Source organism: Heliangelus exortis, chromosome 27 (assembly GCF_036169615.1).
Source record: "Heliangelus exortis chromosome 27, bHelExo1.hap1, whole genome shotgun sequence".
Lineage (NCBI taxonomy): Eukaryota > Metazoa > Chordata > Aves > Apodiformes > Trochilidae > Heliangelus > Heliangelus exortis.
Genome location: NC_092448.1, coordinates 3794624 through 3808445, shown reverse-complemented (window position 1 = coordinate 3808445; position 13822 = coordinate 3794624). Strand labels below are relative to the sequence as shown.

The following is a 13822-nucleotide window of genomic DNA, read 5'->3' as shown; positions in this document are numbered from 1 at the left end:
CCGGCAGCGCCCCCTGCCGGCCCGGCGGTCTGTGGCCGCCGATCAGCCCAACAGCGCCCCCTGTCGGCTCGGCGGCCTCCGGCGGGGGTTGCCCAAACCCGATGGATTTTCGCTGAAAATCGCCTCTTGCTGACGTCACCCGCGGGAACGGAGATCCCCGCCGCTGCCTGCGGCCCGCAGGGGAAACTGAGGCAAAGCCCCGCGCCTACCCCCTGTCTGTGTCCTCCTCCCCCCCCCCCCCGCTGGGACACCCCCCGCAGCATCACCCACCCCAAAGCGGGGCTGTCCCCACCCCTGGGAGGGGACACGGCCCTGGGGTGTCCCCCCGAGACCACCACTGCTCCCCCCAGCCCCCCAGTGCTGCCCCCGCGCCACCGACAGGACAGACAGAAACAAACAGACCGCTTGGTTTTTAATGGTGAGGGGCTCAGGGGGTGAGGGGGGGGAAACACCGGGGTGGCCCCTAAGTGCCAGGGTGGGCGCAGAGCCCTGGGGAGCCCCCCCGGGACGTGGGGACGCGAGGGGACGCGTCCGACTTTTGGGAGGCGGTGGCAGCGGGCGCGACCCCCGCCTGCGTCTGTCCGTGGCGGTGCGGGGAGAGGTCCCCCCCGTCGCAGGGGGTGCGGGATCCCCCGGCGTCACCCAGAGGGGTCCCCGCTTCCCCCGCGCCCCGCCGCGCCACCTCCTCCGCCGGCGGCGGCTGCTGGCGGCCGTCGGTCGCCCTGCTCCTGCCGTCCTGGATGACGCTGACCTGGGACCCCCCAGCCGGGCTGCCCCCGAGGGGTCCGGCGGCCCCGCCGCCGCCATCGTCCCGCGGGGACCCCGCGTCCCCCTCCTCCTCCGTCTTCTTCCGCGGCCTCCCGCGTTTCCGCTTGGTGGGGGCAGCGTCGCCCGCCGGCTCCGGGGGACGTTTGGTGGCCTTGGGGCGCTGCGTGTCCTGGGGGCCGGGACCCTCGCCGCCCCCCGCGCTGCCCCGGGGGTCGCCGGGGCTCTCGGGGACGGCGGGGCCGGGACGCAGCACGTTGAGCACGGGGACAGCCGCTTGCTGGCTCAGTAGCCCCACCGGCCCGCTGGCCCCCGGGGCCAGTCCCAGGGGCAGGGAGGGGGAGGCCGTGCCCACCGGCAGGGCCACCTTGAGGGTGCCCCCCAGGGGGGCCGCCGTGATTTTGGGTGCCAGGACGGGGGGGGAGGAGCGGACGGCCGCCACGCCGAGTGCCGCCGGTCGGTCTCTGGGGGGGATGCGGGGCAGGAGCAGGGGCAGGCGGGAGACCAGGGCGTTCACCTGGGGGTTATTGGCTGCCTTGGGAGGCTCCGGGGGATTCTTCTTCTTCTCGGGGCGGGGCGGGCCAAGGGGCGTGGGGACAGTTTCCTTTATCTGCGGGCAGACGGAGGTGCTGGAGCAAGGGACGTCGTGGTGGAGCTGGGCTGCTCCCCGAGTGGGCTCTCCCCACGCTGAGCGGGGTCCCGGGGGTCTCGGCTCCCCACCCAGGGTCTCACCTGTCTCTGGCTCCTGTCACTGCTCTCCGGGCTGTCCGGGACGTTCTTCTTCACCGTCGGTGGGGTCCGACCCTCACGGGGGATTTTCTCCACGCTCTCTGGGGGTTCACAGAAGGTGCTGAAACCCACGGCCCCCTGTGCTCAGCCCCCTGAGGGGACGGGGGGGCCACCGCATCCCAAGGGACCCCAGGGCTCCCTGCGCCCACCTGAGACCACCGTGGCCATGACCAGGTCGGCGTGGGCTGAGCGGGAGCTGATGATGTGCTGCTGGATGAGGAACTGGGCCACCTCCACGATGTTGTTGAAGGAACGTTTGAGGATCTTCTCGGCCCAGTCGCAGGTGAGGGCACAGGCTGCCTCCATCACCTCGCTGCTGTAGGACTGCACCAGCTCCGTCAGCTCCGACTGCTGCTGGAAGGGGGACGTGAGCTCTGAGATGGGGACAGGGACCCCCGGGACTGCCCCGGACCAACCCAGCAGGGCTGCTCATGGGACAGAGCACAGGACCTGCTCCCAGGGAGGGGAACCCTGCACTCCCTGCCTTCGTTAGAGCTAACGAGGGAGGGATCCGGTCCCACGGGTGAAGCCAGAGCCGTGGGGACAGCCCGGGACTCACGGTTTCTGTCACTTTGATGTCCAGGCTGGGCAGGGGTGGCAGACTGACCATCGTCTTCCTCCGGATCCCGCTGTAGCAGTACGTTTGTGGGGTTAAGGGTTTTCCTGTCACATCAAGGTGGCCGTGGCGGGTCACCGCGGGCTCGTCCTGGGGGTCCGATGGCAGCCAGCCCCCTCCCCACCCTGAGCAAGGATGGGGCAACTCCAAACCCTTCTTGGAGTTTGGGAAGCTGAACCTTCAGGTGAAGCACCGGGAACCGAACCCTCTCAGGAGCTACAAACCCCCACCTCCTCTGCAGGCTCCTCACTGGGACAAACTGGAGGAGCAGCAGGTGTCACCAGCAGCCCCCAGGAAGGATATTTTGACTGTCCCCGGCCTCCCAGCCGCCGGGCCTTGATGTTTGGGAAGATCTCCCGGATGATTTTGCCGAAGTTGGCGGTGCTCAGCGGGCGGGAGCAGAGCTTGTCGCAGTATCTCCTGCCGGGGTGAGGGGTGGGTTGCAGCCCTCCAGCCCTTCCTGCTGCTCTTGGGATGCTTCTCCCCAGCGAGGGGGCTCATTTCCCTCCTTTCTCTCCCCCAAAAAAAAAAAAAATATCTCTGCCCTCCAAACCAACCTCCCCGCCGGGCTCCGGCACGCGGCCACCTCCGTGCTCACCTGTAGGCATCGTAGACGTCCTGCTTGGGCAGGCAGGTGTCTGTGTGCTCCTCCAGGTGGTTCCGGATCCAGTTGCACGCGTGCATGTACTCGGTCGTGCCCAGAGAATTCAGGTCCAGGCTACTGCTGCTCCCGGGGGAAAACGAGACCTTTAATCAGCAGAGAAGCAGCACAAAGCAGGATGGGAGCTGTGGCAACCCCCGACCCGGCTTCTGTGTCCCCCCAGCACCCTCCTGACAGTCCCTGGATGTGTGGTCCCAGCTCACCCCAGCACCCACCTCTTCTCCCCCAGGCTTGGTCCCGATGGCAGTTGGAGGTAGAGGTAGAGTTTGTCACTGTCTGAGAACTTCTGGACATCTTGCTACGGTCAAAGGGTCCACAGGGAGGGGGGAGAACGGACCAGAGACAAAGGTGGGTTAAGAATGAGGAGGAGGTGGTGTGGGCCATGCTCAGGTTACCCTCTGGGTGTGAGGAACTGATGGGGCACTGAAACTGGAGCAGTTTGGTCAGTGTGAACACAACTTTGGGCACCAGGGAACGGGGACAACGAAGCCACAGGAGCTGCCCCTGGAGGGGGGGTGGGCTGCCCACCAGGAAGGGTCCCAGGCAGGGCTGGGGGAGTGGGTGGCTCAGCCCTGGGCAGGACGAGCTGAGGATTCCCAGGGCAGCCAGAGCTGGGATCAGCTGAGCCCAAGGTTCAGATTACAGGAGAGGGGTTGGAGCCCCTTGGGGAGGGGGCCATGTGTCCTTCCTACACCCTCAGCCCCACGTGCCACGGGGGGGGACTCACCAGGATGGAGTCCACCTTGTTCTGCACAGCTTTGCTGCACGGGACAGAGAGAAAAGGTGTTAGTGCAGAGCAGGAGGACACAGCAGCACCTGGGGCACCCCCCAACCTCCTGCCCGGGGGTCCCAAGGACAGCGATGTCCCCCCAGCCCTCCAGCACCATCTCCAGGACACCCCGAGGCCGTGTCACTCCTCAGTGCCAGTGCAGGGCGATGCTTATTGCTCTGTCCCTGGGGCTGCAAATTAATCAGCCTTATTAAAGGAGCCCACGTTTGGTAAGGGTCAGGTTAAGTGAGGAGCTGCCAGGGCAGAGGCAGCGCTGCCCTTACGAGATGTTGCTCTTCAGCCCCTGCAGCAGAGTGCTCGACTCGGTGGTGCTGCCCCGGGAGCTGCTGGGTGACAAACTTCCCTTCTTGGCAGCTTGGGTGCTCAGCTCTTTGTCAGCCATGGCATTTGGTTCCTGTTGGGAGGCGAAAAAAAAACCCAAAGCAAACAAAATTCGACTTGGAAAAGGGTGAGAAAAGCTCTCGAGAGATGTGAAGCCGCCGCTGGGCTCGGGGAGGGAGGGAGGGGAAAGCCGAGGGGCTCGGAGCAGCCCCAAACTCACCCGCCCACCCCCAAGCCCGGCTCCTGCTCCGCAGGCTGAGCTCCGGCAGCCGGACACGGGCTACCAGAAGCCACAGAAATGGCCCAGGTGGCCCCGGGAGGACGAGCAGCCCCGGGTACCACCTTCCAGCAGCGGAGAGGGCAGAGCCCCGCAGGCGGGGGATGCTGAGGGGACCGTGGCAGTCCCACGGGTGCTGGGTGCGAGTCCCCAGGGCTGTGGGGACAGGGGCAGGGAGGTGATGGGACAGCAGGTCCCCAAGGACATGGGGACACGGGACTCCGGGGGACAGGTCCTCAGGGCCCGGGACCGCAGCTCCCTGGGAGATGGGGACGCGGGACAGCAGTGGGGGATACAGGGGGCCCCGTGACAGCGCAGCCCCGCCGGGACCGGGACCGGGACCGGGACCGGGATCAGCCGCATCCCGGGCAGCACCGGGACAAGCCGGGGGAGGAGCTTGGGTCGCACCGAGCCGCCTGCCCCGACCCGCACCCACCTGCGGGCGGCTGCAGCCGGGGAGCGGCTCTCCTTATTTCGGGCCGGTTCTGTCCGGTTCCGTTGGGTTCCGTCCGGTTCGGGCCCGTCCCCACCAAGTGCCGCTGCCCCGCGCGCAACAGGAACCGAAAGTGCTGAGCCCCACCGGGCCGCGCCCGCGGGCCGCGCCGGACGCTTTTTTCTGATTGGTTGCGGCTCCCTCGGTCTGCCCGGATACTGCGCTCTCCTTTAATGCGATTGGCTGCTCTGGCTGCCCTACCCGGATACAAGCGGCGTCCGTCCCGACAGACCGGCGGCGGGCGAGCTGAAATCTGCCTAGTAACAGGCTTCTGATTGGTGGGGCGGGAGGAGGCGTGTGCAAGAGCCTGTGCGCGGGCAGTGCCTGCGCGTGCAGCGGGTGCGCTAAGGGTGCACGATGGGTGTGCAACGACTGTGCAACGGGTGGGTGTGCACTGAGTGTGCAACTGGTGTGCAGTGGGTGTGCACTGAGTGTGCAGTGGGTGTGCGACAGCTCTTGGGGCGCTTTGGAGCTTGCTGGCATCGATCTCAGCGCAACTGCTGAGAAAACGATCCCAAAAGCACAACCTGCAGGTGAATAAATGGAAAAATAACAGGAAAGCGTTAGTCTGCCTGGAAGTTTCCCAGGGCTTTAGTAGACTGAGAAAATAAAACACTTTCTGGCCAAAAAAAAACCCCTGTGTTCAAGTCCACGTTCCTTTTTACTTTGTGTTTTCTGGGTGTCAAAGCAACAAAACCACCAGACCCAGCTCCACAAGGAGCTCAGGAGACAGGTGATGTAAAGAGTTAAAACTTGCTAACACGGGAAGAAGAAATGGCCAGGAGGATGCTGCCAGGAGGATGCTGCCAGGAGGATGCTGCCAGGAGGATGCTGCCAGGAGGATGCTGCCAGGCTGGGCATCCTTAGGCAGGATACCTCTGATTTATTGCGAGGGCAAACAGGAGGTTCTGCTGATAAGCTCAGAGAAAACCCAGACTTGGGTAGTTCTGGTGAGCTGCATCAGCATTTCTCACCCAACTGCAAACAAATCTTGCTTCATACATTTCAGTCTCTGTGGCCACCGAGTGACTCTGACATTCCCAGATCCACAGGTGAGCACCGTGCTCCCTGCCATGGGAATGGTATCCATAGGAATATCTGTGCTGCAGCTCCACAGCTGCCACACGTGTTCCTGGCTGAGGGAAAGAGGGGTTCAGGAAGGCTCATAGACACCCCTGGTCAACCAGAGGTCTGGCTGTAAGGATTTCCAAAACCCTGACCCTAATCCTTAACCACTGATGAAAAAAATTCTGGGAAGCTTCAGGGAAGCAAGACACGTGAAGATGCAGCTGATGCAAAGAGCTGTTTTATTCGTGTTTCAAGCAGAACGAGAGCAAAGCAGAGTCAGGAGCAGGCACCTCTTCTCAAACTCAAGCATTTCCCACTCCTGGGCTGGGAGCAAACCCACCCGGGAGGTGCCCAGGGAGCCCCAGGGCTCTGGTGCCCGGGAAAGCCCATCCAGGAGGGGCCTGGCTGAAGAGCAGCCCCTCAGCCCAACTGGGAACATCACTTTCTGCCAAGAGGGGGGTTTTGCATCCTGCCCAGCTCTGCCTGGGAGCCACTGCCCCGGGGCCGTGCTGGCTGAGCCCTGCCCAGGGCTGGCTTTGCCCTGCCAAGAGCCAAACCCAGAAGGTGCCGCCTGTCCTGCCCACTGCTCTGCCCCAACCACACCCGCACCAGGAGGCTGAGGGAGCTCTGCAGCTCAGCCCAGCAGAAATCCAGACTGCAGCAAGGGATGGGGACCCCAACCCAGTCACCCCGCGCCCTTTCCTAATGGCTGCACTACGGAAGAGAGAGGAGGAGGAGGAGGAGGAGGAGGAGGAGGAGGAGGAGGAGCAGGGAGTCCTCCCCGTGGCGCCTATTGCTGGGTCTCAGTGGTGGCATCTCCAGCAGGGAAGTGGATTTCGTGGGCAAGGCAAGGCCCGTTGGGCTCCTTTCCAAAATCCACCAGGAAGTTCTTGTTGACCGTCAGGCCTCCCTTCTGAGTGTCCACATCGATCTGCAGCAGGGCAGAGCCTTCCCTGCCAGGGGACAAGAGCGCAGCTGTGACCCACCAGCACCCCCTGGTCCTCTGCAGGAGATCCTGCCCTTCAGCCTCCAGCTCCTCCCCAAGGAGGAGCCTTTCTCCTTCCCAAGCTGCGGGGATGCTCTGAGGACAATCTGTCCCTGAGGACCTCTGTGCCCCCGCGGCCCCCGCCCCAGGGGCCTTTCCCCTTCCCGGCAGAGGGACCACCCAGGCCCAGGGGAGGCCCCTTTCCTCCCAGAGGCTTCTTACTTGACCAGGTTGGGGTAGAACTGCTTGTCCCAGGTGCTGTAGAAGGAGTTGGTGACGTAGAGCCTCTTGCCATCCAAGCTCAGCTGCAGTTTACAAGGCCCGCCGTACACTCGCTTGCACTGCGGGACAGCAGAGAGCGGGGAGGTTACGGGTGTGCTGCCCCCGAGAGGAGCAGAGGGGACAGGGAGGGGACAGGGAGGGGACAGAGAGGGGAGAGAGGAGGGGACAGAGAGGGGAGAGAGCAGGGGAGAGAGAGGGGAGAGAGGAGGGGACAGAGAGGGGACAGGGAGGGGACAGGGAGGGGACAGAGATGGGAGAGAGCAGGGGACAGAGGGGGGAGAGAGGAGGGGACAGAGAGGGGACAGGGAGGGGACAGGGAGGGGACAGAGAGGGGACAGAGCAGGGGAAAGTGGAGGGGGCAGAGAGGGGAGAGAAAGGGGAGAGAGATGAGACAGAGGGGACAGAGAGGGGACAGAGAGGGGAGAGAGAGGGGAGAGAGGAGAGGACAGAGAGGAGAGAGAGGAGGGGACAGAGAGGGGACAGAGAAGGGACAGAGAGCGGAGAGAGAGGGGACAGGGAGGGGACAGAGAGGGGAGAGAGCAGGGGAGAGAAGACGGGAGAGAGCAGGGGTCAGAGAGGGGACAGCGGAGGGGACAGAGGGGAGAGAGAGAGGGGACAGAGAGGGGAGAGAGAGCACGGGACAGAGGAGGGGACAGAGGAGGGGAGAAAGCAGGGGACAGAGAGGGGACAGAGAGGGGACAGAGGAGGGGACAGAGGGGGGAGAGAGAGGGGACAGAGAGGGGAGAGAGATAGGGAGAGAGAGGAGAGAGAGCAGGGGAGAGAAGAGAGGAGAGAGGAGGGGACAGAGAGGGGACAGAGCCACGGGCCCAAGGACACCCAGGGGCAAAGGGGACACAGAACCCACCTTGACCACCAAGGGCTCCGGCTGGCTCTTGAGCTCTTCGTCCCTGCAGACGGTGACGGGGCCGCAGCGGAGGAGGAGGCCTCCCACAAACACCTGCAGAGAGCCCGTGCAGACACCTTGCCTTGGCACCCAGCCACCCCCAGCTCCTGCTGAGCAGCCCAGCGGTGCTGCCCCTTCTGCTCCTGCCTTACCTGTCCCACCAGACGGGGCTTGCAGTGCTTGGAGAGCTCATACTGGCGGATGTCTCCGTGGAACCAGTTGCTGAGGTACAGGTACTTGTCGTCCGGAGAGATGACGAGGTCGACGGTGAAGGCTGCAGGGCAGAGAAAGCAGGAGCTCCATGGAGGGCACAGGAATCAGGAGCTCCAGAGAGGGCACAGGAACCAGGAGCTCCAGAGAGGGCACAGAAAGTAGGAGCTCAAAGGAAGGCACAGGAACCAGGAGGACCAGAGGAGCCAAAGGAACCAGGAGCTGCAGAGAAGCCACAGCACCCAGAGAAATCCCTCCTGGCACCCAGCCCCAGCTCCCAGGTCGTGCCTGCAGGACAGGAGCCCCTCGGGCCCTCCGACAAAGCTTCCCGGGGCTCTGGCAGGAAAAGGGAACCAGCTCCTCGGGGCAGACCAACCTGGCATCTTGGGCAGAATCCATCCCGTGACGTCCTTGGCCGGGATGCGGATCACCTCTTCTACTGCCCAGTTGTCTCTCTGCAGCAGAGACACAGCCTTCTAGCACGGCCCTGCCAAGCAGGGACGGGCTCTGCCCTCTCCACACGCCTCCTCCTTGCTCTCCGCTGCCCCAACTTCCCCCGGCACCTCTCCCCATCCCCCCGGGGCTCCCTGCTCTCCCCTGACGCCCGCACAGCACTCGCCTCGCACTTGTAGAAGCGGTAAATGACCCCGCTGAGGGCGCAGGCGACGAATCCCTCGGCAGCGTCGGGGTTGTGGAGGAATTTCACGCTGATGGGGAAAGAGTCCTCGCCCAGGTCAAAGCACTGCGTGAGGCTGCGGCAGGACAAGTTCCACACGTTCAGGCGGCGCCCGTAGACCCCTGAGGAAAAGGAAAACCCAGTCAGGAGAGGGGGGGCTGGGAACCCCCCTGCCCAGAACGCCGCTCAGACGGGGAGAGCTCTGCCCGCGCCCTTCCTCTGCCCGCACCCACGGCCTCCCCCCCCCTCGCTGCCTCTGCACCTCCAGCCCTCTCCCCTCACCTTTCTTCAAGTCCTCGGGCCGAAACCCACGTCCTGCGATCCTGGGGACGGCTCCGGCGCTGCTGACCAGAACGTTGTGGCGTGCCTGGTACCAGAAGTCGTAGCCAGTGGGGGGCACCTCGCACTCGTTTTCCCAGTTGCCCTTCAGCTCAAAGGTCTCCCCGTCCAGCACGATGAATCCACCTGGGGCACGCAAAGGGCACGCGTGACAAACCCCCTACTCACTGCCCTGCCCACCCTCCTCCAGGGAGCTCTCCCAGGGCACAGCTCTCCCACCTTTTCCGTGGCCAGCGGCATCCCCCACGTTGGCAATCAGGATATCGCCGTTGGGCAGAGTGCGAGGGACGTTCAGGTGTCCCTTGTTGCACTTCCAGAAGACATCCACTGGCTCAATGGTCTGAAAGAAGGGGACACGCACCCTGCAGCCTCCACCTGCTCAGCCCAGCCCTCGCTCCCTGGAGGAGCCTTGGGCCAGCAGAGACTTCTGAGCATCTCTGAGGCCTGCAGGAACTTTCTTCCCACAACTCCCGCTTCCTAGAGCCTCCTCCTCCTCCTCCTCCTCGTTGGAGAGCAGCACAGAGCCCTCTGGGCTCCCCTCTGTACAGAGCACAAGGAGACAGCAAGCCCTGGCAGCTTGTGTGTCCCCTGACTGCTCTGGGGGCAGCTCTGGGGCAGCCACTCCCTGAAGGAATCGTGTACAGAGAGAGAAGGCAGCGAGGATCGGGGCCCTCCTCGGTCTGAGCAGGAGAGAGCTGAGATGGAAACGTGGCCCCGCTCTCTCAAATCAGGGTGGAAGAGAAGAGGAAGAGAGAACCCTTCTTCCTTGGGGGATTATTCCAGAAGCACCAGTTCCCAACTCCTTCCCAGAACCTTGTCTTTGAATCACCTCCGCCATACCTTGTACAGCCTGGGAGTCCGGCACTGGGAACCCACATCCACCACGTAAATGCGGGAAGAAATCAAAGAGGGAAGAACCAGCTTGCTCCATTTCCTTGTGGCATTGTCAGGGCAGGTGTAGCCAGTGCTCCACCCCGAGGCATGCAGCTCGTCCTTGAGGTTGGGCATGGGCAGGCGGTGGATCACCTAGGCAGCCAAGGCAGAGTTAGGGTTCACTCGGGGGCTCAACAGGGTCTTGATTGCCACCAACAACTCTGAAACAACACCTGACCCAAAGGGATCTCTGGAAATGTTAATGCTGGAACGGGACTGATCAGTGCAAAGATGCACGGAAGATGGAACGGAAAAGAGTCAATGTCATGGGTCTGTCACCTGGAGCCAGCTGGTCACCAGCTCAGCCACAACACAGTCAAGAGAGGGGTACCTGTCCATAGGTTGGAGAGCAGGGGTTGAGGTCAATGGTGGCCAGGAAGTCAGGTTGGTCGATGCCCGTCTCCCTGTAGGTGCAGGTCACGTAGGCAACCTCCTCTCTGGGAGCTGGGGGCACAGAAAACTCCTGTTAAAACATGCCAGGAAGCAGGCAGAAAGGAGAGGAAAAGCTTCTACAGACTCTCGGCTTGGATCAACTTGGAGGAGCTGTCTGGAGGCTGTGACCTTCCTCCCTGGGCACTGCCAGCTGTCCAAGCCTGGTGCTGTTACTGCCCCAGCAGCAAGGGAAGAGCAAATGGGGATCTCCGTGGAGAGATCCAGAGTTTTCTCCCCGTGGGAGAAGGGACTCGGCACCCGCCGGTCACTAACGGAGCCTGCGCTGACACGGAGCTCTTGGCCAAACGCTCCCGTTCCAAAAGATGCTCCAGAGGACTTGCCTTTCACAGGCTCCGGGCAGCTGGGGTACTCGTAGCACTGAACTCTACATCTGTCTGGGGGGAGAAGAAGAGAGGAATAAAGTCAGAAAGAGCCACGGCACGAAAAGTGTCTGTGCAGGAGGGGTAGGACCCGCTCAGGTCCCTCCTGCATCCCCTCCTGAGCCCCTCACCCATCCCCTCCCCAGCAGCAGAGGAGCAGAGAGAGAGGAGAGAGAGAGGGAGCTGCCTCCAAGAACCAGCTCCCCACTGGGGGTCGAGCCTGGAAAAGAAGTCTCCAGGTGGTCCTGGGGCTGAGGGTGGGATGTCTGGAGGCTCCAGGCAGTGTCTGGATGCAGCTGGAGCTGCCGGGCGGGAGCTGCCGGGGGCTGCGGGGAGGCTGCCGAGTGTCTCTTACCCATGCTGAAGGCTTCTGCTTGGGTCTCCTCAAGAGCAGAGGTGCTGGAAGTGGAGGTGCAGCTGTCTGCCTGGCTGGAGTGGGTTGTGTAGTGCCCAGGCTGCTCTCAGGGGCCTTATATCCCAGGCACAGGGGTGGGGGCAGAGAGCAAGCGGCCAAGGGAGGAGCCGTGGATCCCAACTTTTGGGAGGTGCCGACCAGCGCTGCGGCTGCTTTCCGCCTTGCCAGCCACCAATCTAGAGGAAAAATCTGCTGGGCCAGGCAGGTAATTTCCTTAAAGACAACCTCCCGTATCTGATCCTGGGGCTCTGGTGATTCCCACTGGCATTTCTTCAGCTCCAGAGGCCTCTGTCTCCCAGCCGAGGCCCAAGCTCCTCAGAGCCATCCCCCGTGGCCAGGCTCCTGCCGTACAAATGTGCAGGGGATGCAAATTCCACACGAGGGATGAGGAGCCCGGCCAGATGAGTGACCCCCCCAGCAGCCTCCTGGAGATCACAAGGTTTGGCCATCCAGAGGCCCCAAAGGCACCTCGGGAAGGGGGACCCTGAGCTGAAGGCATCATGGGCTCCCTGGATCATCTCAGAAAACACCAGGGGCATCTTCTCACCTTGCCCATCACTCCACTGTACAGCTCCCATTCCAGGCCCCAATAGTATGGGATTCCTGGCATAGAGTGGATGAAATTGGAGTAAACTGCCAGGAAACACCAACAGAAAGAGCAATGGTCTCTGTTAAAGGTTTCGGAGGGATCCATTTTGGAAGAAAATGATGAGTGACCCCCCCAGCAGCCTCCTGGAGATCACAAGGTTTGGCCATCCAGAGGCCCCAAAAGCACCTCGGGAAGGGGGACCCTGGCAGAGGGCACCTCTCTGTCAAGCCAGGTCCAGAGGGGCCTCTGCCAGAAAGAGCCTCAAGTTACTGTTGACTTCTTCTGAAGAGCCAGAAAAACCATCGAGCTGGTAATGGGTGCCCAAGGAAACACAATCTGTGCCCTTGCTGGGGCAGCACTTAGAAAGTGAGGATTGTCTGAGCTGCATCTCCTCACTCCCCCGACACTCTGGGGTCAGGGAACACCAAGGCTCCCTGGCAGGCACCAACTCTGCACAGTGCCTGGCACCAGGGTGGTTGAATTATGTGCCAAGTGGACTCCACTGCTACAAAACACTCGGGGGAATTGCAGAGACCCCCATGACAGGGACTGAGGTGTGGGACAGAAGCATTTTGGAAGAAGGGTCTCCTGAGATCACCGTGTCCCTGGATGCCACCAGCTGCCAAAGCAACAAGAAAACACCGAGTGCTGTGGAATGTGTGCAAGTATCAGATCTTGTGGAAGAACTCCTCAATCAGTGGGGAAATTACACTGGATAAGTAATTGCTCCACGGAGGAATGCAGAAATATCTGACAGAGCCATTAGAGAAGTCCTTGGGAGATCTCTATCAGAAGAGAGGACAGCTTAGCCCATCTCATTAGGGCTGTAATTAAATGGCTTCCAGAACAGCACTTTAAAGTGCTGGACTCAGGAGTAGCCAAACACTTGGTTTTTTCTGTAGGCAAGGAGCATCAAACTGCTGCAATGGGAGAGCTCCTTGTTTAGCAGAAATCCATCTCTCAGCAGTTTCTGGGCACAGCCCAAAGGCAGAGAGGGGTCATTCCCTGCCACAGCCTGAGACCTCCGTGCCACCACTCGAGGGATGCCACCACTCCAGGGATGCCACCACTCCAGGGATGGTTGTTCACTGACAAGCTGGGTCCCAGGGATGTTGAGGTTCACTAGAAAGCAAGGAGAAGGTGTAAATCAGTGTTATGGATGAAAGGAGAAAGCACACTGAGGAGTAGCTCAAAGCCTTACGTTGCTGACTATGGAAGAAGATGAGATCCTGGGCAGGGATAACCTCACATGTGGCCTGGGCTGGCTGTCCCTGTCCCCTGTCCCCTGTCCCCTGTCCCCTGTCCCCAGTGTGCTTCAGCTGTGAAATTGCTAGATTTCTCCCCTTGGATTAAGACCAGGCATAGTTTTTACTTTTAGAGAAGTTCTCAAAGGAGTTTATTTTCTGGACATGAGCTTCTGATCAGGACTTGAGGCACTGCTCCTGCAGGACTCTGCACATCCCAGCCCTGCAGCAGGGAGCTCTGACTGCAGAGACATGGCAGGAGCTGGTAAAACCTGTAAATACTGTAAATATTCTGTAAAATACAGCACAGAGACTTTTGGTAGAGTTTGCCAGGGACAGCTTCACCCTAGGCCTGCAGCCCCTCAGCACTCTGGTTCCTCCCACAAGAACCCACCCATGTTCACAAGAGCCCAAGTGTCTGGGGCTGAGGAGCTCCTGCTCCATCAGGGGCAGCTTCAGGTGTCACGATGTGCATGTCTCACTGCACCCTCTCCTTGCACCTTGCACACCTGCTAATTAAAAACTTCATTAGCCTTCCTCCCATTAACCACCTTTGCTGGTCATCTTCTTTGGCTTTTTTTGGTGACGTCTTTGGCATCCCTCACAAAACCAAGCTGTGGGGCGTAGAGTTTTCTAATTAAAGCTGATAGCAG

At 61.7% G+C, this 13822-nt stretch overlaps 2 protein-coding genes across 4 annotated transcripts; both read right to left on the bottom strand.

The window, feature by feature from the left end:
- Nucleotides 1-395: 395 nt before the first annotated feature.
- Nucleotides 396-4810, bottom strand: RFX5 (regulatory factor X5). 3 transcript variants are annotated; one of them, XM_071727307.1, is made up of 10 exons: nt 4656-4810; nt 3885-4015; nt 3559-3592; nt 3047-3129; nt 2769-2894; nt 2474-2590; nt 2114-2195; nt 1704-1908; nt 1498-1595; nt 396-1375 (listed from the first exon to the last, which is right to left on the bottom strand). In XM_071727307.1, the coding sequence occupies exons 2-10, from the start codon at nt 4001-4003 to the stop codon at nt 464-466; spliced, it is 1776 nt and encodes a 591-aa protein (XP_071583408.1). In that variant the 5' UTR covers nt 4004-4015; nt 4656-4810; the 3' UTR covers nt 396-463. The 3 variants fall into 3 exon arrangements, with proteins under 3 accessions (XP_071583408.1, XP_071583410.1, XP_071583411.1); XM_071727309.1 differs by having other exon boundaries at nt 1704-1905; nt 4656-4809; XM_071727310.1 differs by lacking the exons at nt 3885-4015; nt 4656-4810 and adding an exon at nt 3716-3878 and having other exon boundaries at nt 3047-3125.
- A 1186-nt stretch (nt 4811-5996) lies between these two features.
- LOC139787913 (methanethiol oxidase-like) lies at nt 5997-11384 on the bottom strand. Its single transcript, XM_071727311.1, has 12 exons — nt 11277-11384; nt 10883-10936; nt 10441-10553; nt 10017-10202; nt 9396-9516; nt 9120-9302; nt 8781-8959; nt 8538-8616; nt 8104-8225; nt 7913-8005; nt 6988-7106; nt 5997-6733 (listed from the first exon to the last, which is right to left on the bottom strand). Exons 1-12 carry the CDS (start codon nt 11278-11280, stop codon nt 6571-6573), a joined length of 1416 nt encoding a protein of 471 aa, XP_071583412.1. The 5' UTR covers nt 11281-11384; the 3' UTR covers nt 5997-6570.
- Nucleotides 11385-13822: the final 2438 nt, after the last annotated feature.

Excerpts from the sequence above, each read along its gene's own strand:
- RFX5 (XM_071727307.1), bottom strand. The coding sequence starts at position 4,003 with ATGGCTGACAAAGAGCTGAGCACCCAAGCTGCCAAGAAGGGAAGTTTG. Across the intron at positions 3,130-3,558 it reads ACAAGGTGGACTCCATCCTG|CAAGATGTCCAGAAGTTCTC; the intron begins GTGAGTCCCCCC and ends CTTTGACCGTAG. Across the intron at positions 2,196-2,473 it reads GGAGGCCGGGGACAGTCAAA|GTACTGCTACAGCGGGATCC; the intron begins ATATCCTTCCTG and ends AACCCCACAAAC.
- LOC139787913 (XM_071727311.1), bottom strand. Across the intron at positions 9,517-10,016 it reads GGACTCCCAGGCTGTACAAG|ACCATTGAGCCAGTGGATGT; the intron begins GTATGGCGGAGG and ends CCCTTCTTTCAG. Across the intron at positions 8,960-9,119 it reads GCCCGAGGACTTGAAGAAAG|GGGTCTACGGGCGCCGCCTG; the intron begins GTGAGGGGAGAG and ends CCTTTTCCTCAG.